At 48.2% G+C, this 27768-nt stretch overlaps 1 protein-coding gene across 1 annotated transcript in view; it reads right to left on the bottom strand.

Annotated features, from left to right (window-relative positions):
- LOC114790190 (receptor tyrosine-protein kinase erbB-4-like) overlaps window positions 1–27768 on the bottom strand; it is a 154499-nt gene that overhangs the window by 13430 nt on the left and 113301 nt on the right. The window contains 14 exon segments of the mRNA XM_028980016.1: window positions 4515–4647; window positions 5916–5960; window positions 7627–7781; window positions 8348–8441; window positions 13431–13563; window positions 15102–15301; window positions 17775–17865; window positions 18771–18844; window positions 19964–20090; window positions 20527–20640; window positions 20722–20863; window positions 21349–21467; window positions 22380–22445; window positions 24955–25089. Of these exon segments, the coding sequence (XP_028835849.1) occupies window positions 4515–4647; window positions 5916–5960; window positions 7627–7781; window positions 8348–8441; window positions 13431–13563; window positions 15102–15301; window positions 17775–17865; window positions 18771–18844; window positions 19964–20090; window positions 20527–20640; window positions 20722–20863; window positions 21349–21467; window positions 22380–22445; window positions 24955–25089 (1628 nt within the window).

Consider the following 27768-nt stretch of genomic DNA (forward strand, 5'->3'; position numbering starts at 1 on the left):
TCACCAGGAGGCCAAAAGGTCCACAAATGGAATGTCTTGTGGGGGTTGGATGACCACTACTGGTACAATTGGTCTGCAGCAAACCTTTTCAGTATACAAGCAGTATATAAGAGGAGATTAACAAGGTGGTCGAACTCTCCACCGCCGAACTGGATTCTGCATAATGTGGGCGTAGCGCAGGGCGGGCCGATTATATGATCATAATTCCAAATCGACATTACTCAGTGGGCAGCGGGATAAAACAGTTTCATTATATATTAGATCCACAATCTCAAGCCGTCGAGTAGAAACAATGAGAGGAATGGGGGTAAACCTCAATAAAGTAAAAGAGACAATACTGGGGACACACACACACACACACACGGGTAGAAAAACAGTCGGAACACAACCCACGCCTCTCCACCAGCAACCCCTTTGTGTGAATCATGGAGGTCAGGATCTCTGGATAGCACAGAGGAGCAAGTCATGCTATTTAAGGAAGGAGTTTGTGGAGCTGTAACCACTGCAGAAGCACTGCAGGATGTAGCTGAATGCCTTGAAAAATGGAATACGTGGATACAAATAAATCACGTCTATTTACAGAGCAATGAGAAACAGCCAGAAATATTCAGGACTGTGCCAGAGTCTACTTATCCTAAAATACTAACACATACAACATATATATATATTGTAAGTATTACATCTACTACCAGTCAAAAATCTGGATGCCCCCTTTTCCTTTTCGGGGAATCTAATATTTAGTGTTGGTTGTATGAGGAGAAAGTGAAGCAGGTTTGATTCAACGTGAATTATGTTTTTACCTTCATGGCTGCTTTGTTCACTATTGTCAGTGAACAGCATAAACCTTCAGGACTGCTGGAAACCGTCCCCGTTGTAGAGGGAAGACAAGAGTGTGAAATGCTGCCATCACAGCAAGAGCTCGCGGCGCTTAGTTTATTACATAGCCTCACGTGGGTTAATTTATAGTCATGCATCTTGTCTTTGTCGGGTCATTGCGTGTCTTATGTGTCCTGTCCAGTGCTACCATGCACGCTTTGTTTCTTTGTTTGTAATAAATCCCCATTTGTGTGTATAAGTCGAGCGATAGAGTCCTCAATTTCCATGCAACTGTGACAGCTACACTATACTAGACATGTGGTTTTAATGTTGTGGTTGAAGAGTGCACACACACTCCTGTACTTATCCAACGTCAGTGAGAGAGTCTTCACACACCGTGACCACACCCTCGATAATAAAACCCCACGGGTGCCTGGCTAGAGGCAGCGAGGGAGAGAGAGAGAGAGCAGAACCACTGAGGCTCTATACGTTGCAGAGTGATGGGAATTGCCGAGGATCTGTGCAGTTCCTGCAGAACCAGAGGGATCTCCAGCGGCACTGCGGAGCTGTCCATGGCTGTGGTGGTGCTGAAAGCTTCTGGCAGAGCAACAGAACGGGAGCTGTCCAGACTCACCCTCAGACTAATGGTGCTGAAACTTCCCTGATGTCCAGCATGATAGTTCCAGAGAAGCGGGCTGTAAAATACACTCGAACCGGAGCCCTACATCAATTATTATTTATAGAGCTACAGAGTCTGTACATCTCCACATCTAGCACGTCTGCAGAAGTTGCCTCTCACTCCACATAAAGCACAGATGGCAGGAGGCAGGTTTCCAACCGGCATGTCACACTGCTGCAGGTTCACACAGGGCTTCATCTCTTCCTGCACTTTTTACTGCAATTTGCCTCCTGACTGACAGCACCCTTCACACCACATATTTGCAGAAGTAGAGCTGAGGAAATATACAAAAAAATGATTCCAGCCGTTCACTCTGGAAGATGGTCAGCCTGCAATGTTTTAAACTCAGATGTGGTCTTTTCACTGATCTCTTTAGTTCTTTTATGGACATCAAGGTCAAAAGTCAGAACGAACTTTCTTTTTCAACTCACCATATGCAAGTACACGGAAAGATGAGATTGCGAAGCTTCACCACAGTCATTAACCAACCAAAGGCTCTCATCTGTTCATTTAAAATCCAATGTGTCGCAGGGTCGTGCACATTAACAAAGGAGACAATGCTGCTGTTTTCCAATGGACGCATAGTGAAGGAAAATTGTCAGGTTCCTGTCCGGAATGGGAAATCCGAGGTTAGAATCAGGTGTTCCCCGGATTCTAGATTGTTCTCACCTGTGTATGCATGTTTAAAGCTGCCCTGTTTGTGCCTGGTCCCCATCGGGTCGTTTGTTAGGTGATGTCTTGTGTCCCTGTCTCATGAGTCATGCGTATGCGTCCTGCTTTCCTGGCAACCGTGACAAAAACGCAACCCTTCTGATGGTTTTCTAATGTCTATTGTTGATCTCGGTAATTCATTTCTAGGTAATCAGTTTGTGATGGTTATTAAAATGTCCGAGGTTCAGCACTAGATAAATTAACCGGAAAATAAACACATTTATGAACGAATTGATGAGTGAAATGAGGTGTTTATTTGCAACATTTTTCTCAGTATTCATTGAAGTATAGAAAGACCCAGGTTCGAACCCCACTTACTACCATCGTGTCCCTGAGCGAGACACTTAACCCTGAATGTCTCCAGGAGGGGACTGTCCCTGTAACTACTGATTGTACTGATTGTCGCTCAGTACATCATAGGGCGTCTGGTAAATGCCGTGAATGAAAATGTAACGTCTAAGGAACATTATAAAGAGAAGAGAAGGTGTGAAGGTCTCAGATGTCCCTTCCACCCAACAAACCCCAGTCGCTGCTGCCTAAATCTGTTCAGATGCTTGTGAGATCACACCCAGGCTCATTGGAATAACAATTCCCCACCTTAACATCTCCACACACAGATGCCTCATCCCAGGGGCTGCGTCATCCTTCTTGTTTATTTTGGTCAAATGTCCCACAGACGTTTCATTCCAAGGACGGGTTATAAACGTCACATGTCACAGGGTGAAAGGGCTCCAAGGAACATCAGGACTTTTATCTTCTGTTTTTTTATGTGCCTCATCTGTGAGGTAATGGAGGAAACACCAAATTTCTTTATAGGTTCCTCTGTTCGAATTAAGATCTAATGTTGGCTACACTCTGCGCCACTGGGGGGTGGGGGTCAGGGGTCAGTCGTGCATACATTAGCATTTATCCCACCAATGCCACCCCTGAAATGCCAAGAACGCATCATCATTATCGCTTTAGCCGCAGCAGCGTCACACTCCGTTGTTCTGTTCTCCTGCGGCCGTGGGCATTTTATGGCCATAAAACTCTTCTGGGCGTTGGCGCTCTGCTGCTTCAACACCTAGAGCTCGTTTCCAGCGAGTAGCAGCAGCATCACGTAAACGCTTTTAATACCAGCGATAGAACCGCGCTGGCAGTTCTCCCCAGAACACACACACACACACTTACAAAATGCATCTTGGTTCTGCTTTGTTTGGAGAGAGGAGCCTAAGCTCCCTGACACCATGGCTCCTGTGGTGATTGTGCTGGTGGAGTGAGGGTGTGTGAGTGTGGGTGTGTGTATGTGTGTGTGGGTGTGCATGCTGCTGATAATGTTCCTGGTAATGAGAAGTCACATGACACCTGCAGGTTCACAAGTATGTCAGTGTAGAGTCACCTATAACCATAAATCCTTAAATGATACGGCACGGTTTCACAAGACGTGGTTCTACACAGTGTGGTTCTATATTCCATGGTTCTATATGGTGTATTACTACATAAAGTGGTTTCTATACACCATGCTTCTATACGATGTGGTTATATATATTTGTATTACTGCATGGTGTTGTTCAACACAAAGTAGTTCTATATGGCTTATTACTAGAGGGTGTTCTTCTACACAGTGTGGTTCTATACGGAGTGGTTCTATATGCTGTGGTTCTATATAATGTATTACCAAATAACGTGGTTCTATACACCATGGTTATAACGATGTGATAATATATGGTGTATTACTACATGGTGTTGTTCTACACAGATGTGGTTGTACACGCCATGGTCTACACAGTGTGGTTATATACAGTATGGTTTTATATATATATATATATATATAGGGCCAGCGGTGGCCTAGAGGTGCAAATGAGGTGCCCTTGATGAAGGTACCGTCCCCACACTGCTGCTCCCCTGTGTACTGTGTACAGCACGTGTGCTGTGCTGCAGTGTATCACAATGACAATCACTTCACTTTTCACTACCTTACACTACATATTTCGACATGATGTGGTTGTATATAGCATGGTTCTAAACAGCGTGGTTCTATATTCATTTTCCGGAAAAAGGTAACAGTTAATACAGTCCTGGTAGAACACGCTTATTCTTAATCCTGAAATCCAAACCCGGTGCAACCCTGTGAGGTTCTTTGGTCACAATGACCTTGTGTTTTAACCTGGTAAACGCTGTAGATGGTAAAAGGAGAGTTACGACGACTGCCGCAGGCGAATGATTTATGATGTCTTTCCAGAAATGGATCCCAAGATCAGCTGCTTCAGTTTGGCAGGAAGTAAGAGCACATGAAGAAGGCATCATGTCTGTCTACACGTTCCCTCACCTCTGTCTCCAGGAAGCGCCGCAGGGCCCTCTTCTTCTTGATGCTCTTGCGTCTGATGTAGATGGAAACACCCAGTGCCACAATGACCACCACAAAAAGTCCCCCGATCACCCCGGCTGCAATCAAGGGGGTTCTGAAGGGGAAAGAAGAAGAAGTCCTCAGTCCTTCACCTCTTATTGAACACAAAACAAGCTATTGCCATAACTCACTGCCCAGACGGGATTTCAATACTTTAGGAGAAAATGAAACTGGGTGCTAAATCATTGTCTACTAGAAAAAGGTTTGATGTAAAAGATCTGTGTGAGTCTGAAGATAAGAACTGTGTGGTAGTAGTCTAGCAGGGTAACACACTCGCCTACGAACCAGAAGACCCAGGTTCAAACCCCACTTACTACCATCGTGTCCCTGAGCAGGACACTCAACCCTGAGTGTCTCCAGGGGGGACTGTCCCTGTAAGTACTGATTGTAAGTCGCTCTGGATAAGGGCGTCTGGTAAATGCCGTAAATGTAACTGTGCGGATGAAGGTGAAGGACCTCTGATTGTTTCGAATGTTCAGATGTTGTGGTCCTTCTCGTTTTATGGCCACAGTGTAAAGTGGTAATATGGCCATCTGCTCCCCTCAGGTCGAACCTTCTTGTCCCTGCTGACACAGTACCTGACAAAACCGACTGACTTGGACAGGGAACGGGAGCCGTCGGAACCAACTAACTCACCAGGTCACCCACCAGAAGGCTTGATAGCCAGCATGATGATGTTTGTAGTGGGTGTGGTCACCTGTGCCGCGCACCTCAGGTCGCGTTGATCATTAGTCCATCTACTTCCACATCCTGCGTGTACAAATATCCCAAAAGACATGTACGGAATCATCGTGTTCTCGTGGCGTGCGTGCGTGGGGTTCCCACAGCGGGGACATGATGTCCAATTTTTTAATGATCTCGGGTGCGGGGACGTTTCCAGGAAGGCCAACTAATCCCAACCCGGCCGAGTGCCTTGCGGTTTCCTTCTCCGCTCGCCGAACTCGTTCCCCTGCTGAACCCCTCGGGGCCAGATTGTTGGTAGAGTTATTATTATTTTTTGGTCTCGTGGAGGAATAAAGCGTCCCGGCCGTTCATCAGGCGGTGCGGCTCGCCCTCGCACAGTTACTTGGTTTTATTACTACTGCGTCTCGCTTCCCTCTCGCTTCTCTCCCCTCCCGGAGACTCCAGTGAGCAAGAGGCGCTTAAGCAAACGCAGAAAACATCAAAAGATGTGGAGTGCAGGGACACCGACTCCCAGCCGGAATTCTGCTGGCCGCGTGTAACGAGATTCCGGAGGGAGGGACTCTAATCAAGCCGGTGACCTTTCACGCCCCCCAGACTGACAGCCAATCAGGCGCTGTGTTGCTGTGTAATTTCCCGTACCTGTCGATCATCCCCACGCAGTCCTGGATGCCGGGCCCGGTGCAGCTGGAACAGGAGAGAAGAGTCACTTTCAGCTGACCAGTAATTTACATGTCATCATGTTCAAGAAGAAGGAGCGTTCGGAGACGGTAGCGGAGACGTGGTTGTCCTGACGACAGCAACAGGGTTCAAATTACACCATAAATTAATAAAAAAAAAAAAAAAATGGCGGGATGGGAAAATTAAATCCATCTCCGCAGAACCCTTCACAATGACATGAGGCTTAAGCGGCGGCAAATTGGCAATTAGAAAGCAATTAAAGCAGCGATCCGCGGTGTCTGGTCGGCGACGGCGTGCCGCGCCTCAGCGCTCGTTAAAACCGCGACGAGGCCTGACAGGACATGGCAGGCGGGACGTGGAGGAGCTTCCTCCAGCTTAAACATGAAGCAGGTTTACAACAACGCACAAACACGTACGAATATCGTTTCCAACACGCCAAAACTCAGCCACATCAGTGGAACCAGGATGACCGGGTTTCCATGGTAGCTGCCAAAGGTGGACAGTCCAGGAAAGTCCAGGACAGTCCAGGTATCGGGGCTGTGGAGACCCAGACCAGCCCACGCTGATGTAACGGCTGAAAGAAAGCTTCATTTTTTATGTTTGTTTGTGGTATTCACGTTATATTCTAAAATTTGATGTATATCTATCGGGGGCGCCCGAGCACGCTCCATCGCGTCATGCTCTTTATCTTTTTGAGATTTATGGTGTTTAATTGCTCGGTTTGTATATATAAAAAATGAGCAGATTCTCCTTTGTCTCTTTAGCGAATGAATTTTCTACTGAAAATAAACCTCGGTCACTGGCTCTGGTGTCACAAGTCCTTCACTAAGCCACGCCCGCAGAGTGGCAGCAGCGGTGCACGACCCGGCCGGTTTACGCTGGGAACGTGGACCCGATCTGATCATGGTTTGAAGGGATCAGCAGCTTGGCGTTTGTTGAGTTGATGATCTGGTTCCCTGTGGACCATCAGCTGAAGAGCCGGCAGACCCCGCGTGGCTCCGGTCCTTCCGCTGCATCGGGGCCACAGGCGCCGCTCTCTGTTTGGCCGCGCGGGCGGAGCGCCGATGCTATCTCCCGGGCCCCGTGTCGGCCCAGGGTCATGACAGCCAAACGCAGACTGTCACCGCGGCAACCGCGGCACTCAGTAATCAGAGCACGGCGCGGCGGGGATCAGTGAGCTGGCTGACAGTAACCGCTGGCGATGGCTGTCACCCGGCCGAGATGAAGGGGGAGCGCTTGTGTCAGAAGGCCCCGGAGCGGGAGGGGGGGCGGGCTTGATTTCGGAATCATGATCCACTCCCGAGCGAGAGATAGAGACGGACTGAGAGAATGTGTGAGAAAGAGAGAGGGAATCCTCACAGAGGCTGAGATAAAATAAGAATGTGTGTGTGTGTGTGTGTGTGTAAAGGACTAAGCTGGATTGTTCTTCAATTCCCCAAAGTTGTATGACTGTCACAGCAGCTGGAGATGAGTGTATCTGATGGGCCCTGCGTCCAGCAGGGATTCTGAGAGTGTGTGAGTGTGTGTGTGTGTATGTGTGTGTGATCTGTGGCGTGATCGTGGTGTATGATGACTCACAGTGAAGCGTTTCAAATTCTCAGGAATTTTCCACAAATCTAAGCACCATCTCACACACACACACACACACACACACACACACACTCCTGCTCACCCCTGAGTGCAGTTGGCATGGCAGGGGTGACACTCGTTGTTGGCTTCGGCGTATTTGAAGATGAAGCTGCTGGTGCCCTGCAGGCCGTCGGGACACTTCTCCACACAGTTGGGTCCGTCTTTGAGGTGCAGGCACTTGGCGCACTGGTCCGGGCCCTGAAGGAGAGAGGGAGAGGAGGGTCCACGTAAAGCCACGGCAGGGGGCGGGGACTGGCCTACAAAAACCCGCAGGTCATGTTCCGTGTGACGCCTATTTGTTCTGTCCATTAGGTAGAGTTTGTCTGTATTTACGTAATACTATAATATTTAAATATTAACTTCATTAAATAAAATTCACAGAGATAATCAAGCGTGACTGTCGTCGGTCTTGCTTTATCTGTGAAGAAATGATTATTTCCAACAGAATATGCGGCACAAATCCACAATTAACATTAACAGCTGTAAATAACAAGAGCATCGGCGCGCTGCGGCGTCTACACAACCCGTCCGTCCGGATGTCTGATTTACGGTTATTGTACGGCCAGTGCCAGCCAGGGCCTTTCATGCAAAAATAACGCGCATGAATATGCATCCCGAAGCCCACATAAAAAGGCGAATACATAAATAAACAGTCGATTCCGGTGATTGGCCCGCTGCATAAATCACGGCGTTAATCACGCACGGGCGGCGGCCTGACGGACAGCCAGGAGGGAGGGGATGAGAGCGCTGAAAGCACGTTTTACCGGGCCGTGGCAGGTCGGAGATTTATCCGCCGTCTTCTCACACTGGCTGTCGCACTCCAGACACGCCGAGCCGTTGGCGAACTCGCGGACGTCCCTGCGGAGGCAGAAGATTCAATCAGATTTAAAATGGAAATGCCGCACTCGGGAGAGGCCATAATGAGCAGCAATTAACACTTCTCTCATTAGAGCATGATAGCTGAGTAACATCACTTTTGTTGGGTCAAGGATCGTTTATGATCTCAGCTCGCTTCAAGAACAGAGGTGATTCCAAAAGCTCTTCACCACCCGACGCCAAAAAGACATTTAAAACACCGAATCATTCTTTACGGTGAAGATTCCTTTTTTACGGCTTTAATCCCTTCTAGCTGGTCTACCACTATGTACCATCCGGCCTCTACAACTCATACAAAATGCAGCAGCACGACTGATCTTCAACCTTCCCAAGTTCTCCACTCCACCCTTCTGCTACGTTCCCTCCATCGGCTCCCAGTAGCTGCACGCATCAGGTTAAAAATACTGATGCTGGCCTACAAAGCCAAACATGGAGTAGCACCATCCTACCTCACAGCCCTTATTACACCTCACACTGCACCTCGTATACTCCGAGCCTCCAGTACTGCTCGCCTGGTCCCTCCATCTCTGAAGGTACGAGGAAGACGCTCATCTAGACTCTTCTCCGTCTTGGCCCCTCGGTGGTGGAATGAACTTCCAGCTCAGTCACTGAGCACCTTCACACGGCAGCTCAAGACCTTCCTCTTTAGAGAAGATTTAGATGAACTTGTGACCTTCTTCTTGTCTGACTTCTGTATAGAAACTAGAACAGAGTGAATAAAAAGATTGTATTCATAGTTGGGGGTCCTGGTGAACCAGAACTGACCACTTCATCCATGGTGACATGGAAGCACGTTGTAAGTCGCTCTGGATAAGGACGTCTGCTAAATGCCTTAAATGTAAATGTAAATGTACAGGGGGGGTGTTTTTCTATGTATTAAAGTTCATGGAATATAATAACAGAATAACAGCCCGGATTCCCCGTATCCACGCGCTGGTCTTGTCAGGCCACATTTCTGAGCAGAGAAAGCAGAATTCCTCACTAAACCAGGTTCGTTTAAGCTACCGTCCATGATAAATGCTGATAAATGAAGCTGAGAAGCTGAAAAAAGAGCCGAATTCTCCACGTGGGCTTCCCTCCACCATCTCGCAACTTCTCTGAGGCTGCAGGTCCGTAACTTCCACTGCTGGTGCTGTGGTGCCTCGGGGAGCTGGAGTCTGCTGTGATTAAGTTAAGCCTTCAGCCGGGTCAATATGCTAAACAGTGGAGCGACGGGATCCATGAATAATTAATGCCATTATAATTAATCGACAAACACTCTTTTCCTGCACAGTCTCCCGGGGGGTGGACAGAGATTCTTCTCTCTTGTTCCTTCTGGCCAGATGGCCGCGACCAGAACGGCACCTGGGGGCTCCGCAAGCCGTCCAAGCCTGGCACGAGAGGGACGATTCTCTTCCATATCAACAGAGCTCTGGACATGGAGCTCCGGTCCGTACCATGTCCCCGATCAACAGAATCACCAAATAAAACAACCAAAAAAAGAGTCAAGATGCTGATTCACGTCCCACACATGTGGTATCACTGTCAGGAGCTACAGACCTACAGCTGCAAGGTCCTACCAAGGACAGGTGAGCAATGTAGGACGGTGCAGACCACAAACATCACTGCTAGAACGCAGATCCATGAAGTCACCATACGAAGCCAGATCAAATTCGAACTTTATTTGTCACGAACACAGTCATACACTGTATGATATGCAGTGAAATGCTTTAATGGGAAGAAGCTCCTCCTCATTCTCTCTGTGTTGGACTTCAGGGAGCGAAAGCGCGTCACCAGATTCTCCAGATAGTAGAGGAGAACTTCAGAGGTCTAGAGGAGTCCATGAGGACCCAGAGAACATGAAGCAGGTGTAGACTGGTGTGCCCCATGGCTGAAGGAAAACATGTCCAGGCAAATGTGAATAATAATTTTTTTAGGGCTTACGAAGGACAATTACAGGCACAAAGACGGCAGTAAGTGGGGACTGAAATGAGGCCACCGTCCTCGATCATCTGTCACACGACTCGATGTGGCTGCGAGCCTAAACAGAACCAGAGTCCATTCAAGCTGCTTTTAACAAAGAAGATGAGGGGGTCCAGGCTGACAACTGCCTGAGACTCGTGGACGTGGACCTTCCTTTTTCAGGACTAATAGAAGAATGAATGGAAATATTTCTGTTCTCCATCCTACACCGCGACGCACGCGGTAAATCCGAGTCTTTGATGGAATAACGCTGCGATGTTTAACAAGCCTGTCGCAGCTTTTTGTTTAAAGTAAATCCTCAGCAGATGGACCGGCGGTTCCAGTAGCAAACGGCCAGATGTTCCACACACCTCCTCGCAAACGAAGAGAACCCACGTCCGAGCGGAGGGGGTCTTCCAATAAAAAAAGATCCGGGGAACAGAGCGGCCCTTTGTCTGGGAGATACGGAGGCAGAATCACATCCAACAAAGGCCTTTTGTTCCCGCGCCTCCCTGGCGAGGGGAACGTGCATTTCCCGCTCGGACGTGGGTTCCGGAGGCGCAGACGGGCGGATTAATGGGAATTTGGCCTGTTCCCGCTCCCAGCACCCGGGCCGCAGCCGCGGCGCTTTAATTAAACCTTCTCGGCGCACTGTAATCCTGCCCCGCATCCCTGCGGAGTGGTGTACGTGTTCGCACGTCCACGCGAGGTTCTCCTTCGCCCGGCCAGAAAACACCCCTTCGCCTTTGGGGAAAAGTGCCCAAAGTTTCCCGTGGAGCACGTCTCCGTTCCCAGAGTGGGCGCTGAGGCGTGAGCGTCTGATCTGACTGGCCAGCGTTTCTTATCTTCAAAGCGCCGCAGTTTACTCCCACTTCAAAGTCACCCTCAAACCGTCCAGGCTGGAAACAAAAATCAACAAGAGAGGAGGACCGAGCGCGATACGGTCGCGGCAACGTGCGCCAAAGACAACAAGCCTTTCAGAAATCGGAGTGATGAACAAATCTTAATACACATCTGAGCGTCCTTTCATCTGTCATGAGGGCTTCAAAGTGTTCCTCCACTGTCTCTAACTGTATGAACTTGGATGAAATGGGGAGAGCGAGGAACAAGACATCAGAAAAGCCTGGGCCCTCTGATGCCACGCTTTCAGAATAACGGGGTCCACCAGAAAATGTTTAAATGCTGCCAAGCCGAGCTGAGCCGGAGCTTCTCTGAAACCAGTCTAGAACCAGTCCGTTCTGCTCATCAATAATTTGATTCCTTTTTTTTTGTTGCAAAAAATAAATGGGTCTAGATGTTAACGTTTTTGGTATTTAAAAAAAAATATGGAGATAAATATACCTGAAAGGTCAGAGGTGGAGTGAGAGGAAATGAACTCACAGTTCATCTCCAGTATGAGAACTTAAACAGCAAAAGGGTCCAAATCATCCACCACGCTACTCGCTGAAGGGGGAACTGTGGTCCCCACTTCTCTGGCACCACCACCCGCCGCTTCACACACAGTCCAGGGGTCCTCGTGTCTACGTAATCAAAGTTCCGCAGCAGGTGGCACATACCAGCGCGGGGACACGGGGGATCCTCAGTGCAGGCGTTGGAGAACAGCTCTGTAGACTCCAGATCACACGACACTCTGACGCTCGTTACACCTGTGAGGATCCCTGTGAGGAACCCTGTGAGGAACCCTGTGAGGAACCCTGTGAGGAACGTGATGAGGAACCCACAACCCGGAAGTGCAAGAGGAAATGCCAACTGCACCATACGGGTCTGGGACTTACCAGGGTGCCCATGATACAGACACAGACCCTAATACTCAGGGGAGAGGGAGCGTGTCATTTGGGGGTGGAGCCACATGGAACATGACGTCATTGTCAGTCATTCCAAAAACAATTTAAGATACTTTAGAGATAGGAGTGCTGTGGATATTTATTTCTAGCCCAAAATCCAAAACGGTATGTCTCAATGGGATTTGACGCATATTTTATTTATTTTTTGTTTATTAAATCTGCTCTGGATATCTTGTAATGGTTTTATTTGTAGTATTTTATCAGTATATTAAAGTACCATGCTAAATTAAAAGAATAGAATAATAAAAAAAAAACCTATATTCCACATCTGTAGTTGCATGTGTCAGGACTGTATCCGGGTGACAATTTCACTCTCAGTGAAAGCTTCTATTATAAGGAATCAACTACCAGAAATACCAGTATATATCTTACAAACTTACAAAACATGAGTTCACTTGCTGCAATGGTGGGACCCTTCACTGCTCTCACTATTCGATTCCATTACGATTGTCAATGTCTCAATTATCAATGTGAAGTGATTGTCAATGTGAGACACTGCAGCGCTGCACACGGTGACACGGTGAAACGTGTCCTCTGTATTTAACCATCAATTTCTATGGACATCATGACGAACCTTAAACCGAATCCAGCCACAAAGCCCAACAAAAACGTGTACGCCGTTCAGTGGGCGTTCATTTCAAATGTCCGTGTGGACGAGGCCAAACTCGTACCCGGAGCGGTGCTGTACACAGATCAGGGCACCACGGTCCCAACCGGCACTACTTTTAACTAGAAAACCACCAAAAAAACGTCATTCTGAAATAATCCAAAATGTTCTGAATCGTCCGCGTCTGCCTCATGAGATTCGTTTCAACACTCCTCGTAATCAGAAGGTTGCTGGTTAGAATCCTGAATCGTCAATGTGCCACCGAGGTCCCCTTGAGGTCCCCACACACTTCTCTGCAGGCACCTTTCATGGCTGCCCGCTGCTGCTTCACTTCCTGTGAAAGCATCTTTGGATGAACCCCAAATGCTAAATTCTGAAGAACATCAGTAAGTTGAGGAATTAGATGAAACAGATGTGATGTGACCCAGCAACAGAACATCAAGATGAATAATAACATCGCCACGTATTGACAGGAGGGTTTAAATAGTCCAGATCGAGGAAGCTGTCAATCATGCCTACAGGCTCCTCCCCTGCGTATAAAAACATGGTCATCTGGCCGGCAGAAATATTCCTGCTCACCCTTCATACAGACTGCAGGACTCCACGCACGTGCGTCCCCTGCTGAAGTGGCGACAGGAGAGACACTGGTCCGGTCCTGGTCCCCAGCATCCGTTGTCCGAGCACAAATGGTCACACACCATCTGATCTTGGGCTGCAACACACACAAGGAGAAGACAAGCAGTGAAAACCGTGGCAAAGTTCGTGAAGTTTGCGGACACTCTGCCAGCATGGCCTCGGGCTTCGCGGGATTGCCAAGTTTTGCTGGAAAGTTCCTGCATAGTTCCTGGTTGATCCCCGATCGATGGTGACACCTGCAACAGATCACAGACCAACAGCAGCCAGGGACGAGTGACCTTTTAATGGCCACACAGGGACAGGGCGCAGGGACGACTCCTGTCTGTCTGACGGCTCAAGCCGGCCGCTAATCCTCACCACGCCTGTCACATGGCCGCGCCGAAGCCTGGGATCTTCTCCCCTCGCTGTCTAAACCAACCCTGATCGATTGGCGGCCAGGAGCCTAATGAATGAGTCCACAAACGGAGCCATTGATCCCGAACACCACACTGTCATTAAGGCGCTAATTACATCAGCGGCTGCACCGCGGGCGAACACACACTCACACACACACACACACACACACACTCACACACACACTGAGCCGGTGGACGTCTTCATTAGCTCCTTTTCACAGACCTCCTCCAACGTGCAGTCGGCATCGTCAGCCACTCGCCTCGGTTTCCACGCGGTGCCACTTATTCCCCGTAATTGTGCTGTTTGTAGGTTCGCTGCCCCCCCACTCGACAGGCACAATTTAACAGCGGCCAGATGTCTTCACAGAGCGCAAATTCAACCAATCGTACCGTAATCCGGAAACTCCCCCACTGAAATTATTACATGTCGAGGTTTCTGAGCACATCAATCTAAAAATCGAACGAATTAGCAGATTTTAAACTAAATTATAAATATGACCCACACTGTCATGTTAAATTCAATTATAAATATGTGGTTTATGCTGCTAAATCAAACATTCCAGAGGTCTGTATAATGTCAGGAACTTTATGGGTTCTTCCACTTTTCTCCTTCTCCATTTTCTCCTTCCATACAGTGTTGATAATCCGGACTGTACTCAACTTCACCTCCATCTTCGTTTCAATGCTTTGTTTCTATTGGTTGTGCAAGAACGCATCACACCATGCAAAGGTCAACTAAATTTCACTCTTAATGCGGTGTGTGCCAGTCTACACAAAAATGTGTGTAAAATTCAGAAAAAAAGATTTATTTCATTTTGGAACAAGGCTGTATGTGATAAAATGGATACGCTGTCGATACTTTCTGGACGGACTGTACCTCGGTAGTCCCCAATACGACATGTAGCGCATAGGATTATGTTCAGCTCCGGTCTGAAGCCATCAAACGTACCACATTCATCCGTTTATATCATGTGTGTAGATGTTTGTGTGCATGTTGTGTGTATGGGGCAGTGGTAGTGGTTAAGGAAGCGGCCCCGTAATCAGAAGGTTCCGAAGGTGCCACTGAGGTCCCCATGATGAAGGTCCCGTCCCCACACGCTGCTCCCCGGGCGCCTGTCATGGCGTCAACTGCTCACCAAGGGTGATGGTTAAATGCAGAGGACACGTTTCACCGTGACACCGTGTGCTGTGCTGCAGCGTAGTAAAGTCCAGAACTCACTGCACTCCCTGGAGTCCCGGTTGCTGCGGATCAGGACCTTCTGGCTGCCGGTGCGGAACAGGCTGGTCCAGTTGATGGTGTTGTAGTAGCACAGCTGGCTGTTGTTGGTAATGTAGACGTTGCCGGCGCTGATCTCCTTCAGCGACTGGAACTGGAGCGAGGAGATCCAGCGCTGCTTCAGGATCAGCACCGAGATGCCGCTGCAGGGGCGAATCAAACAGGAAACGGCGCTGACATTTACACCACGCCGCTTTCATGTCTGCACAGGCGCCTCATAACTTCTCCAAGCACATAATGATACATGACATGAAACGGCAGCGCGCGGCCACCAGGGACGCAGGGACAACCAGGACTATTACAAACCGCGTCTCAGCCGGAATGCTCAATTCCGTGCAACTGTTGAAAGAAATATGCCTCCTCTTTAGCATAATGTAATATACTGTATATACTGTAGAAATGTGCAGAACAATAAATAGAATACTGAATTGAGAATGTATTAACTGAGCAGTAAAAGCCTGGGATGCTGACGTGTGATTGGGCGATTGTGCCGAGAGTGGACAGGTTCATATTTACCTGTTCATATTTATTCATTTTACAGATTTCCCCGTGGGACTTTAATCTGTGATAAGGTGACGCTTAAAGAGATGCAGTGGATATAATGTTACAAGCATGGTAAACAATGGTAAATGATTTAAAGACTACCGTAAAATAGTAATGATGCAAATAAACCGCTGTAAAATATGCATAAAGACACATTTTTAATGCATCGCCTGTGGAATTATTACTTCCTTATCTCACTTCCTACTTTAGAAATAATATGGTTGTGGTTGCTGCTGTGTAAAGCAGGTATTAAAACAGCATATTAATCAAAGAAATGCATCAAAGTGGCTTTTTCCAGGTAGGGTGTTCAGCCCGTCTGAACGGCCCAAGATCCTCTGGGTAAAGGAGGGAGGAGAAAACAGAAGGTCTCCATCGCACTCATCAGAAGCGAGGTGTAATAACGGTAATTAGAAAGGGGAATGGAAATGAAAGGCAGAGCCAGTGAATGATCAGATCGGAGAACGATCAAGGAACACACCGTGAAATCCGCCATGCCGCCATGTAGCCTTGTCCACACGGGAGATGGAACTATTAACATCAACATGGTTTCAAAAGGTTTATATCAACTTTCAGAAGCAAAAATGCTCCACAGACGTCCTTCAACTGTCTAAAAGGGCGTCTGAGTGCAGATGCTTGCTCCTGATTGGACAGATGGAACACATCCCTCAGTCGAGAGCCCCTCAGACGACCCCTACATTCTCAATGAGGCCACGTCTACACTGGTTATTAAAAATGGTCTAATAGTGCTTTTCAGGTAATCATAAAATACATTTATAAGAACCGCAGGAACACAGTAGAAATAATTATATTAATACACACATTTACTACATATACATTCTATAAAGACAAATTTTCCTTTTCTGGTCATGTGTCACCATGAACGTTCAGTGCAGCGATGGCCTTGTGTGAGGGAGATGGTCTTATTGCAATATTCTACTTCTAGACTCTCAACAGGCTATGCAGCTCCTCGTCCAGGCAGCGTCCAGAGACTGAAAATTCCCTCTTCACGGGGTCTCCAATCCCAATCGACTCTGTTCTCCTTTGTTGTCCCCGGCTGGTGGGACAATTTGTCCTGCTCCATTCGACTAGCCGAGACTACCACCACCTTTAAGAAGCAGCTGAAAACCCACTTGTTCAAAAAGCATTTCACACGAGTCAAACACACACACACTCACACACACACACACACACAAGCACACACACAATTAATTTTTTTTTGTTTAGCACTTAACAATTCCCAGTATGTTCTATTCCAGACAAGTTCGGCCTTATCAGAGCTCTTAGTTTTGTAACTCAAAATCTATAGAAATCGAATGAGAATTGCTGCCGTCTTCCTCTTGTAAGTCGCTTTGGATAAAGTAAAGTAAAATAAAGTAAAGTAAAGTAAAGTAAATGAACAGGCTGCTGTGAACCAACTCTGGTGTCACTCTATGCTCTATATCTGGGGGTAGAAATCAGACCTTAAGATGATCCATTAGGTAATTATCAGTTGCAAAACCCGTGCATGCATGTATTTATTTTTGAGTGCATCTTTCTTGTTATTAATGAATTAAATGAAATGGGCTCAACTGAGCAACCCACAAGAAACATTCACATACAGTACATGGTATTTTAAGGCCTGTTTTGAATTATTTTCAAATAATTTAAGGTCCAGGTTTTAGGCCGGATCCAAATTCTTTCGTATGGAGGCTTGTGATGTGACTACAGTTTCTTGTGTGTTCTGGATCAGCACTAATTGTTTATATAAAAAGATAAACAGACGGATATTTATCTATTATAATTTTTGTCTACTACTTTCATTAATGTAACTCCACCCACTGCATAGTTTTAAGCTTAAATTGGGGGCGTGGCAACATCCAGAGACATTATGCTTTTATTCGTTTAGATTTATGCCAGTTGTTGACTGTCAGCATGAAACACAGATACTCTGACACTTTTATTTCATCTCTGTAAAGCACATTGAATGACGTATGATTACGATCATGTGCTTTTTAAATAATGTCACTGCCGTTATATACAGTGATGTGCGGATTATTTTCCTGTTATGGAACCGTGGGTTTACCGTCCGTTTACCTGTAGAGGGTCCTGCCTCCGATGGTTGCCAGGTTGGAGAAGACACTGAGGTCAGTCATGTTCTCAGGCCAGGACTGGATGTTTAAAAAACCTTGAAGAGTGAAGGGAAAGAAGCATGAGGAGGGAACGGCGAGAAGAGCGCCACTTCCCGTCCAAAAGGTCCAGTGGGGAGACGAGTTTTAGCACCATCCATCACGGCCCGGTGTGAACCTGAGCAGCAACGCGGAGCCATTTGGCCAGCAGTGACTGTGATGGAGAGTTCTCCACCATTACAGTCGTGTAATGCCCTGTTTATATCGACCGCACCATTCCAGCGCTTGTATCAAGAACTTTTCCTTTCTCTTGTCTTTCGGCAACATTGGCTGCAGGGACAATAAAAATCATTGCTTAGCCGTCCCTTTTATAGACTGTCGCAGCCGATATTGCCCTCGCATAAATCAGTGGCACGACACAGGCCGGGCGCGGCGAGGGAGGGCCGGGCGGGGGGCTATAAATTGACAATAACCAGCATTGTAACAATGACTGCTCATATTTCTGGGCATCATCAGGAGTTGCACTTTTATTGCTTCTCCAAGGCAACAAAAACAGGCCCATTACTCTCGAGAAAAGCACGCACCAGGAATGAAGACAATATCAAGCTAATTAAAAGAATGAGTTTTGATTCCGCTGCTGGTGATTTCTCCGGTTGGCACATGCTTTATTGATTAATATTGCCCGGGCAGACACCGGCGGGATTGCACATTTCCATGCCTGTCATTGCTCTTCCTTGTTGCTTGGCTTTTCATTATGAAAATGCAGTTTCACTCCATTAGCTATTTGGCACAATGGTGAGATGGAATCTAATGTGACAAAGGGCCTTAAACTTGAGGTATAGTTCATCTCCCAGCATCCTAATGGGCATTACCAAACAAATAAATACTCCACTTCTCCACCTCCTCTCTCGTAAAGAGACAGATGCAGCGTTTCCAGGAAGAGCGTGGACAGGAGCTGCCTTACCTGTGATCTCCTTCACCGTGCGGAACACGTTGAGCCGCTCCGGGTCCAAGGCCCCAATCCCGTGGTACGAGTCCCTGAACAAGATTAAACAAGCCAGGTATTACGTCGAGACCCAGCACCGATGCACCAACAACTCTCTATTGGTCTCGTTCGGAAACAGATTTGCACTTTTTACAGTCGCTCATGTACTCTGCATTGTGTAAAACTCATCACGCTTGTGCTGCATGGTGTATCGTCATTGGGCAACTTCTCAGGAATAGAATTCCTGCGGAATGTGTGAAATGGACCCATTTTTGGCGGCTTGGCACGTGCACTTGTGTGTGTTTGGTCCTTTTTTAGTTAATGGAGGTAAATGGTCCCATGGTGTGCGGTTGGATGCTGATTCTCTGATGCTTCTCGAACCCTCTCCAGGTAAGAGACTCGTTATTATTGGAAACTCTGCCATTATCAGTCCGCTTTTTCACCTTCATTTTAAAAGACAAGAGCCATATGAAGGACAACATGAGAGCAAAAGAGAACATGCTCTTCAGTGGATGGACGTCGGGGAACAATGCCCTGCAGAGGTCAGAGGACAATCCATCACCCCTGACATGTCGGGTCTGAGGGTACGGCCTCCTGAGAACATCAGTCGGTGTCTGAAGCCCATCAGATGCCCACCACAGACCAGCGCTGAGTCAGCGGCCTTAAAACGGTGCCAGACACCACGGCACACCGGACGGCTGGACTCAAGGTCCCATCACACAGTGCACGATCTTTTAATATCAATTACTGTGTCAAAAGTGCATCTAAAATTTAAAATATAAAAACAAATGCAAAAATGAAACTGGCTAAAGACAAATAATTACTGCAGAATTAAATACAGTAGGTGTTGCATGTTTCATGCAGTTTGCACGCTGCTGCTGTTCCCACACCGAGAAACTTCGACTTTGAATTTATATGTAAAAAAAATTGCATCATAACAAATTTTCATGCTTTTAAACCTCACGCTTTCGTATCGATCTTAAAGCGATTCATGGTACATCCGTGGAAAAGCGCTGAAGGCAAACCGATTAACCTGTGATGAAAAGACAGGGCACCTCCTAGCCAATCAGAGTCGAGCTTGTATAAAGCCCGTGATAAAAAGGGTGGAACTGTGAGAGACGCAACAGTCTGAGCAGATTACGGCCTGTTTGGTGGACGTGGTGGATTCCCACCCTTTGATGCCAGTGATGAGGAAGATCAGGTTGCCATTGATCTTGGTGCAATTGACGAATTTATTAATGTTGCTGGAGTCCACAGTCTGCGCCGTCTGCAAACTGCCGGTCCCTATCCCGTCACACACTGAAACACACACACACACACACACACACATGAGAAAGAAAGAAAGAAAGAAAGAAAGAAAGAATAAAGAAAGCCACAAAACACATATGCCACCAGCACTGCTAAGTAAAAGTCCCCTCGTATTTATTCCGTTCCTCTACTAATGTTCTCTTCCTGCAGGGTCCCCACTGCTCCATGCATTACACTTTCCACGATGGCAAATTCCACACTTTAATTAATTTACTACATCTGCATCAATTCCAGTTAATGGCCGCCGTAACCCGGGGAAGAATGATGAATGTGGCCGTGATTAACCGGTGGAACCCACATCTGATGGTGATTTATTCGCCCCAGTTCAGCCGCCGCGATGCTGCTGCATTATCATTTTCCCGCAGATTTCCCTCATTACCCCTCTTCCCGACAGAATAATCGAGTGATTAAAAGAATCACCCTTCACCTTTGGGGCAAATGTCGGTGCAGGGGACGCAGATTTTGACGCGGTTCTCCTCCACCTCCATCTTGTTGCTGGGGCAGGCGCGCACGCAGGAGCTCTGGTCCACCACGAAGTTATCTGTGGAGGGCAGGCTGAGTTAGTGGCGGTGGCGGCGGCGCCGGCCTCTGTGAGTGTGAGTGTGGTGCCGCGGTTCCGTACGTGGACACTTCTTGACGCAGAAGGCCCCGTAGGTGTACTTGGCGTTGGGGTTCTGCTCCAGCTGGAAGGAGGTGGGGTTGTAGACCAGCGGCTGGGGACACTGGGTGACGCAGGCCCCGCTGTCGTTAAAGTTGGTGCAGGCCTGAATAAAACACAAGGCGCGCGTCAGGCGGCGGCACATTTTGACGCGCCGCTGTTATGACACATGTCAGGATGTATCAGCGTGACGCCGGTGTAACAGCGGGGGATCTACGGCACCTTTTCATGCCCTGACATGGCACCTGTCACCGATATTAAACCGGAGTGTCACGCGTTTGGCGCCGTTTATGGCGGTTAGGAAGAGCCTCCCGCTTCCTGCCACTAAACGGGAAGGAAATTGGAAGCATTGATCCGCGGCGTCGTGCCGACGGTGAAACGTTCTCTTCATTAACGCGTTTGGCGAACATTTCATCAGCGGTTCCAACCCGCACGCACGCCTCGATGGATGTGCCGGCGGGCTATTGTCACCGCGGCTGTTTGGTGGCCACTAGAAGGTTCTTTGGGGAAAATGTTAGAAAGGTCAGTGGGGGCCGAGCCACCGCGCCGCGGCTTGAAACCGACTTTGTGACGGCGGGACGTGTGACGTACGAAGCAGTCGGTGTCCTTTGGACCTGAGCAGCCCCCGGCGCACTCCCGGTGGCAGCAGTCGCTGACGTAGGGGCCGAAGCAGCGGCCGTCACACTGCTCGGCGCACACCGTCTTCGTCACTGAGGAGCCAAGCACACAGAAAAGCGCCGGTTTAATGCCTGAAGACAAAAGCTGAAATGTCCCATTAAACCAATATTGTTTTATTGGCATCTTTCAATGGACCCTGGAGGTCAGTGATGTTTGCTGCAGGTAACTGCGGCCAAACCGCCGGTGTTTTATACGTTCGTGGATATGCCGTTCGGCGTGGAAATCTCGGCTGTTTTGTTCTACTGAAGTTCTCCCCTCTTTGACGGACGGACGTGTTGCGAACTCCTGTTTTTCGTTCTCCGCGTTGCCGACTGGTAATTACTAAAGTAGACCGCCGGAGGCCAGCGGCGCCGCCGAGCGCCTCGTCTTCTCGCCTCTCCGCCTCCCTCCATAATTGCCTCCCACGCCGGAGCTGAGTCACGGGGGGGTCACCGCCAAGTGAAACCGAGAGCGTGTCCCCCGGCCGTGGAGCTGGCGCGTCTCCGTCCCCCGCGCCAGGAGATGCGAGGAGGCTGCGGTCAACTTCAGGCAAGGACGAGGGGATTTTTTTTTTTCAAAGAAAAGAATTTTATAGCTCAGCTGCTAACAACTGGCCTGGAAAAAAAGAACGAAAAAAAAAAAAAAGAGATATTTCTCTTTTTTTGAGAGCTATTTCTATAATTATATAAGATGAAGCACTGAAACACCAGGTTTCCATCACGTCTGATGGACTGCGGTGCTGAAACCTGAACGCATTCTGATGCATCCTGGGAAATTACGGTACATTTACAGCATTTACCACATGCCCTTATCCAGAGCGACTTCACAATCAGTAGTTACAGGGACAGTGTCCCCCCGGGTTAAGTGTCCTGCTCAGGGACACGGTGGTAGTAAGTGGGGTTTGAACCTGGGCGGGTTCCGGTGAACCTGGTGTAGTGAGATGCAGGGCGTGGAAGGGAACTCACGGCTCTGACACTGGTCCTCCTGATGTCCCCAGCAGCGTCCGTTGCAGGACCGGTGACATCGCCTGCCTGCGGACGACATGCATCAACATCACGCTTCATTTTTTCCTTTAGAGCTCGGGAGGCGGAGCCGATCGATACGGCCTGACAGAGTAAATAAGCGGAAGCATTTGTTTGGCGAGAGTTGTGACTCGACCTCAATAAGCCGCCGCCGCCCCGCCGGTGATGCGCTCTGATGTTGATCAAGTATCTGAAGACTCGCCAGAGGTCACCCCGCCCGCCCGCCCGCCCGCCCGCCTCTAATCCCGCTCCGATTTACTGTCTCATTAACCCACTGCCGAGCCAGTGCGCCGGAAACGAAGGAAAGTGGGCGGGGCCGAGCTGTCACGCAGCGGAGGGGCCCGCCCCCGCCGAGCCGACAGAACTGTCATGGCCTTTCTTTAGCCCGTCCCCCCCCCCCAACGTGCCGTCAATTTTGCCTTAATTGACCGCTGGGTAATTACAGAGTAGGTGGACTGCGTGCCGAGTGTCACCCTCTGCCCCGGCGCCACTTTACTGCCGAGTTATTATTCTAGAAGACAGACTCCATTCTGGCGACGCCCACACACACACACGCACCTCCACACATACAGCCACTCTGGTGACATTTGGACAACAGAACGAAGAGAGCAAGCCAAACAGGGACAAAATGCCAGGGCCAAAAGTCACCCGGCGAAAGGTTGAAGGTTCCAAGTGATCTGCTCCTCTGAAGATCTGGCCCGGTTTTTCCTCACATATATGCTTCCATGAACATTTTTCACATGGATTTGATGTGCTGATGCCAGCAGAACTCCTTTGTAAAATCACCGCGTTTGGCTGCAGCTTTTTTTTTTTGTTTTTTTGACAAAATGACAAATGGCCCTGAGCCGGCGGGAATTTCGGTAGAAAAAACACAGCGCTGATTCAGAATACAAAAAGCACAACGTCCATGATGACTGAAGCCTTTCACCTTGACTGACTTTTAATTGCTGATTATAAAGTGGCTGCACAGTCATGACTGAGACCAGACCCACAACCAGACCACACCCACACATCACAACCAGACCACACCCACGCATCACAACCAGACCACACCCACACATGACAACCAGACCACACCCACACATCACAACCAGACCACATCCACACATCCCAACCAGACCACACCCTCACATCCCAACCAGACCACACCCACACATCCCAACCAGACCACACCCACGCATCCCAACCAAACCACACCCACGCATCTCATCCAGACCACACCCACACATCACAACCAAACCACACCCACACATCCCAACCAGACCACACCCTCACATCCCAACCAGACCACACCCACGCATCTCATCCAGACCACACCCACACATCCCAGCCAGACCACACCCACGCATTCCCAGCCAGACCACACCCACACATCCCAACCAAACCACACCCACACATCCCAACCAGACCACACCCACGCATCTCATCCAGACCACACCCACACATCCCAGCCAGACCACACCCACACATCACAACCAGACCACACCCACACATCCCAACCAGACCACACCCACACATCACAACCAGACCACACCCACACATCCCAGCCAGACCACACCCACACATCACAACCAGACCACACCCACACATCCCAACCAGACCACACCCACACATCTCATCCAGACCACACCCACACATCCCCAACCAGACCACACCCTCACATCCCAACCAGACCACACCCACACATCCCAACCAGACCACACCCACGCATCCCAGCCAGACCACACCCACGCATCCCAGCCAGACCACACCCACACATCCCAACCAGACCACACCCACACATCACAACCAGACCACACCCACACATCACAACCAGACCACACCCACACATCCCAGCCAGACCACACCCACACATCACAACCAGACCACACCCACACATCCCAACCAGACCACACCCACACATCTCATCCAGACCACACCCACACATCCCAACCAGACCACACCCTCACATCCCAACCAGACCACACCCACGCATCCCAACCAGACCACACCCACACATCCCAACCAGACCACACCCACACATCTCATCCAGACCAGACTTATTTGGACAGCCTAAAGGAAGCAGAATAAAAATGTGAAAAGTGAAGCAGTTCAGATCATGTCCTGTACTGGTGATGTACACTGATTTATTTATGTTTTATTTAAAGGTGTGGCCTGGATGAACACTAGATTCTGGGTCATTGGTGTGATGTGTGATGTACTGACTTCTTCATTAGGAGGTGTCTTTGTCTAGGCCAAAATTAAAATCTCCATATAACTAGAACTTGTTTAAAAAGGCATTTCTTTTTTTTGTTATTGTTCTGTCTCTCACTGTTCAAATAAACCTGTCATGGAAACTCGAGAAGGATCATTCCTTTGTAAGATGTAAAACCAGCAGGGATTCAAATAATTGTGACATTTTCCTGAAATGAAGCTCTGGCACCATGACTGGTCCAGCAACAGACCACACCCACCACTGTTCTTGTTCCATCACTAACCTCCCTACCATTACAACACGACCAGCAAGCGGGAAACTCACATCCACTCCCGCTGTTGTTCGACGGCACCACCAGCAGCTCCGCCTTGGGGTTCTTTATGATGTCCTGCCAGTGGATGGTGTCTGCGTGGCACAGGAACTTGTTCTGGTCCACATACACGCCGCCGTTCAAGATCTCTACAAAGACAGAGAGATGCATAACTCAACCCATGTACTGAGAAAATGAATTTAAACAAAAACGACAGAGACACATGGTCAGAACATTCCTTCAGGGCCAGAATTCTGCGGTGAACATATGGTCATTTATCTCTACTGGCCCTACATTTTCATCTTTATCTCGCCAAACAAAAAAGAACCGCCTTGATCATCAAAGAGAACAGATGTGCCTAAAGTAGAGCGCTGCATACCGTCATCTGTCCACTTTTCATCACATTTAATTTGTTATTTCAAATCTTTTTTTTTTTCACATGGGAATTGTGACCAGAGAAGGATAAACAATCATTTTCATATCCATATTCCCTTAAAGCTCAACACTGGATTCAGCTTCTCAGAAAAGTGGAGTAAAAAAATAAATATGCTAATCCATAATCCTACAGACATATGAGGAGTTTATGAAAGATTGGGCTGGATTATGAACACAATCATATTCTCATCTCATGAGCTGCAGATTAGGAATTTATGGATCCATAAGAGATCTGGACCAGCCCTGGATGCCCTACTGAACGTGTGTGTGTAACGCGAATCGCGCTAAAGACTGTAAACTGCACGGGGATCTGTGTGCTGAAGATGGTAAAATATAGTTTAACAACCTAATGTCCAGCTTTGTGAGAATCATAACAAGCCCTCTGGAATTTTCTAGAATTTCTTTGAAGTGGAACTGGGGACCATCATTGATCCCCCGCCAGCAGTGGGCATCTTGTGGTGTGACAGATCTTCTGCTCTTGACCATTTCTGTGAAGGTGGAGAGAACCTCCTCTTTTGAAGACTGAAGCCTGGATAACGAATCTTCTCAAAATGAATCCAACTCATGTGCACATCCAGATTCAGAACCAAAGAGAAGGTACTTTGGTGGGACATGAGACAGATTAAGTCCTAAAGGTGTCTTACATCAGTGTGGACATGGACTGAAGAGACATCATGAAGATCACAGCCAAATTTTACACACCAGTTTGACTGCAAATTTACTCCATCCTTGACCTGTTGATGTTTGTGTGGTGGCCTAGCAGTTAAGGAAACAGCCCTGTAATCAGAAGGTTGCCGGTTCGAATCTGCCGAGGTGCCACTGAACAAAGCACCGTCCCCACACACTGCTCCCCGGGCGCCTGTCATGGTGCCCACTGCTCACCAAGGATGATGGTTAAATACAGAAGACACGTTTCACAGTGTCACCGTGTGCTGTGCTGCTGTGTAACACAATATGACAGTCCCTTCACTGTCACTTATTTATCTTCTCTGATCCAACTGCTCCGTCACTCAGGAGAAGAAGTAAGTCATGTGACCTTCTAGAGGAATAAAGTTTAAAGAGATGCTCTCGATCCAGCAAGTGAAGATCAAGTCCGTGTAATGCGCAGCAAACACCATCAAATTAACCATCAAAGTCCGAAAAGGTATCATTTATATAGATAAGAATATAAGCATTTTTAATAAGTGTGCAATCCAGGAGTAGAAAATAAACGAGACGAGAACATGTCCCCGCTGGGGAGATGGGGACATTGTATGGAGCGCAGTGGCTCTATTCAGGTCACCTCCTATTTACACGACGGCCCTTCAGCTTGTGAATGGAGCAGAGTAACGGCTGCATCCCACTGTGCTAAAGACAATAATACCTCTCCAGCGTTATGGATTTCATCCTGACCTTGTACAAGATGTGGACGTGAGGAGCATCAACTCCTGAAAATGAGCCGTTCTTTAACCCTCTACGCACACATTACACAGACAGAAAAAGTCTCTCTGGGGACATTACAGACATCTTCCAACACGGTCTAATGTAGCTCACACTCTACTTTCTCCACTACTTGGACAGCAGGACCTACAAACACCATAACCCCTCCAGTCAATACATCACATGCCCAGGTCCAACTCCTGCCATGGACAGCTGATTTATTCATCTCAGGACCACGCCCAATACCAACATGCAGATCATCAGCGCTTGAATTCAGTGAACTGGTTAAAAAATTCCCATAATCTGCTCTTCTTTAATGGCATTTTGGGGACATTATTGAATCGGTTGAAATAATCCTGCCCTGAATCTCAACAGTATCGCGCTGTGAACTTGACCCTAACAACCAAACTCCCGTCGCTGAAGTGTCTACTGAAGTGCTGAGATGTGGATTTGTTGCAGGCGATTTCCCTGCCTCCACCGAGACCTTCTGAAGAGCCTTCAGGACAGCACTCCATTATCCACGTTTACGCCCACGCTGTGGCTGAGGAGCTGCGGCGTGTGACAGGGGGGTGACACCACCCAGCAGGGTGGAGGGGACAGTTCGAGCGTGTGAAGCACCTTGCTTACACTTGTGGAAAAGTGCATTTCACACTACAGCAGATATGAAGGAACTCTGGCGGCCTTCTGCAGTCCTACTGGAGGTGAAAGTGGTAAAAAGTCCTCTGTTAATTTGGTGTTAACTAGGCTCCCAAAATGAGCCAATGAGCCAGCACGGCTGCACTGAAGTGAACAGACATTCACGCTTATTACAGGGTGTGTTCACTCACGTCACCCATCAGAAGCTCCGGTCTTCCCTTGTTCCCCACAATTGTATAAAACGTGTGTGTATGTTAATATATCTGGAATTGAAGTGATTGTGAGAAAGTGAAACGTGTCCCCTGTATTTAACTTGGTGACCAGTGGGCACCATGACA

This window comes from Denticeps clupeoides, chromosome 5 (assembly GCF_900700375.1).
Source record: "Denticeps clupeoides chromosome 5, fDenClu1.1, whole genome shotgun sequence".
Taxonomy (NCBI): domain Eukaryota; kingdom Metazoa; phylum Chordata; class Actinopteri; order Clupeiformes; family Denticipitidae; genus Denticeps; species Denticeps clupeoides.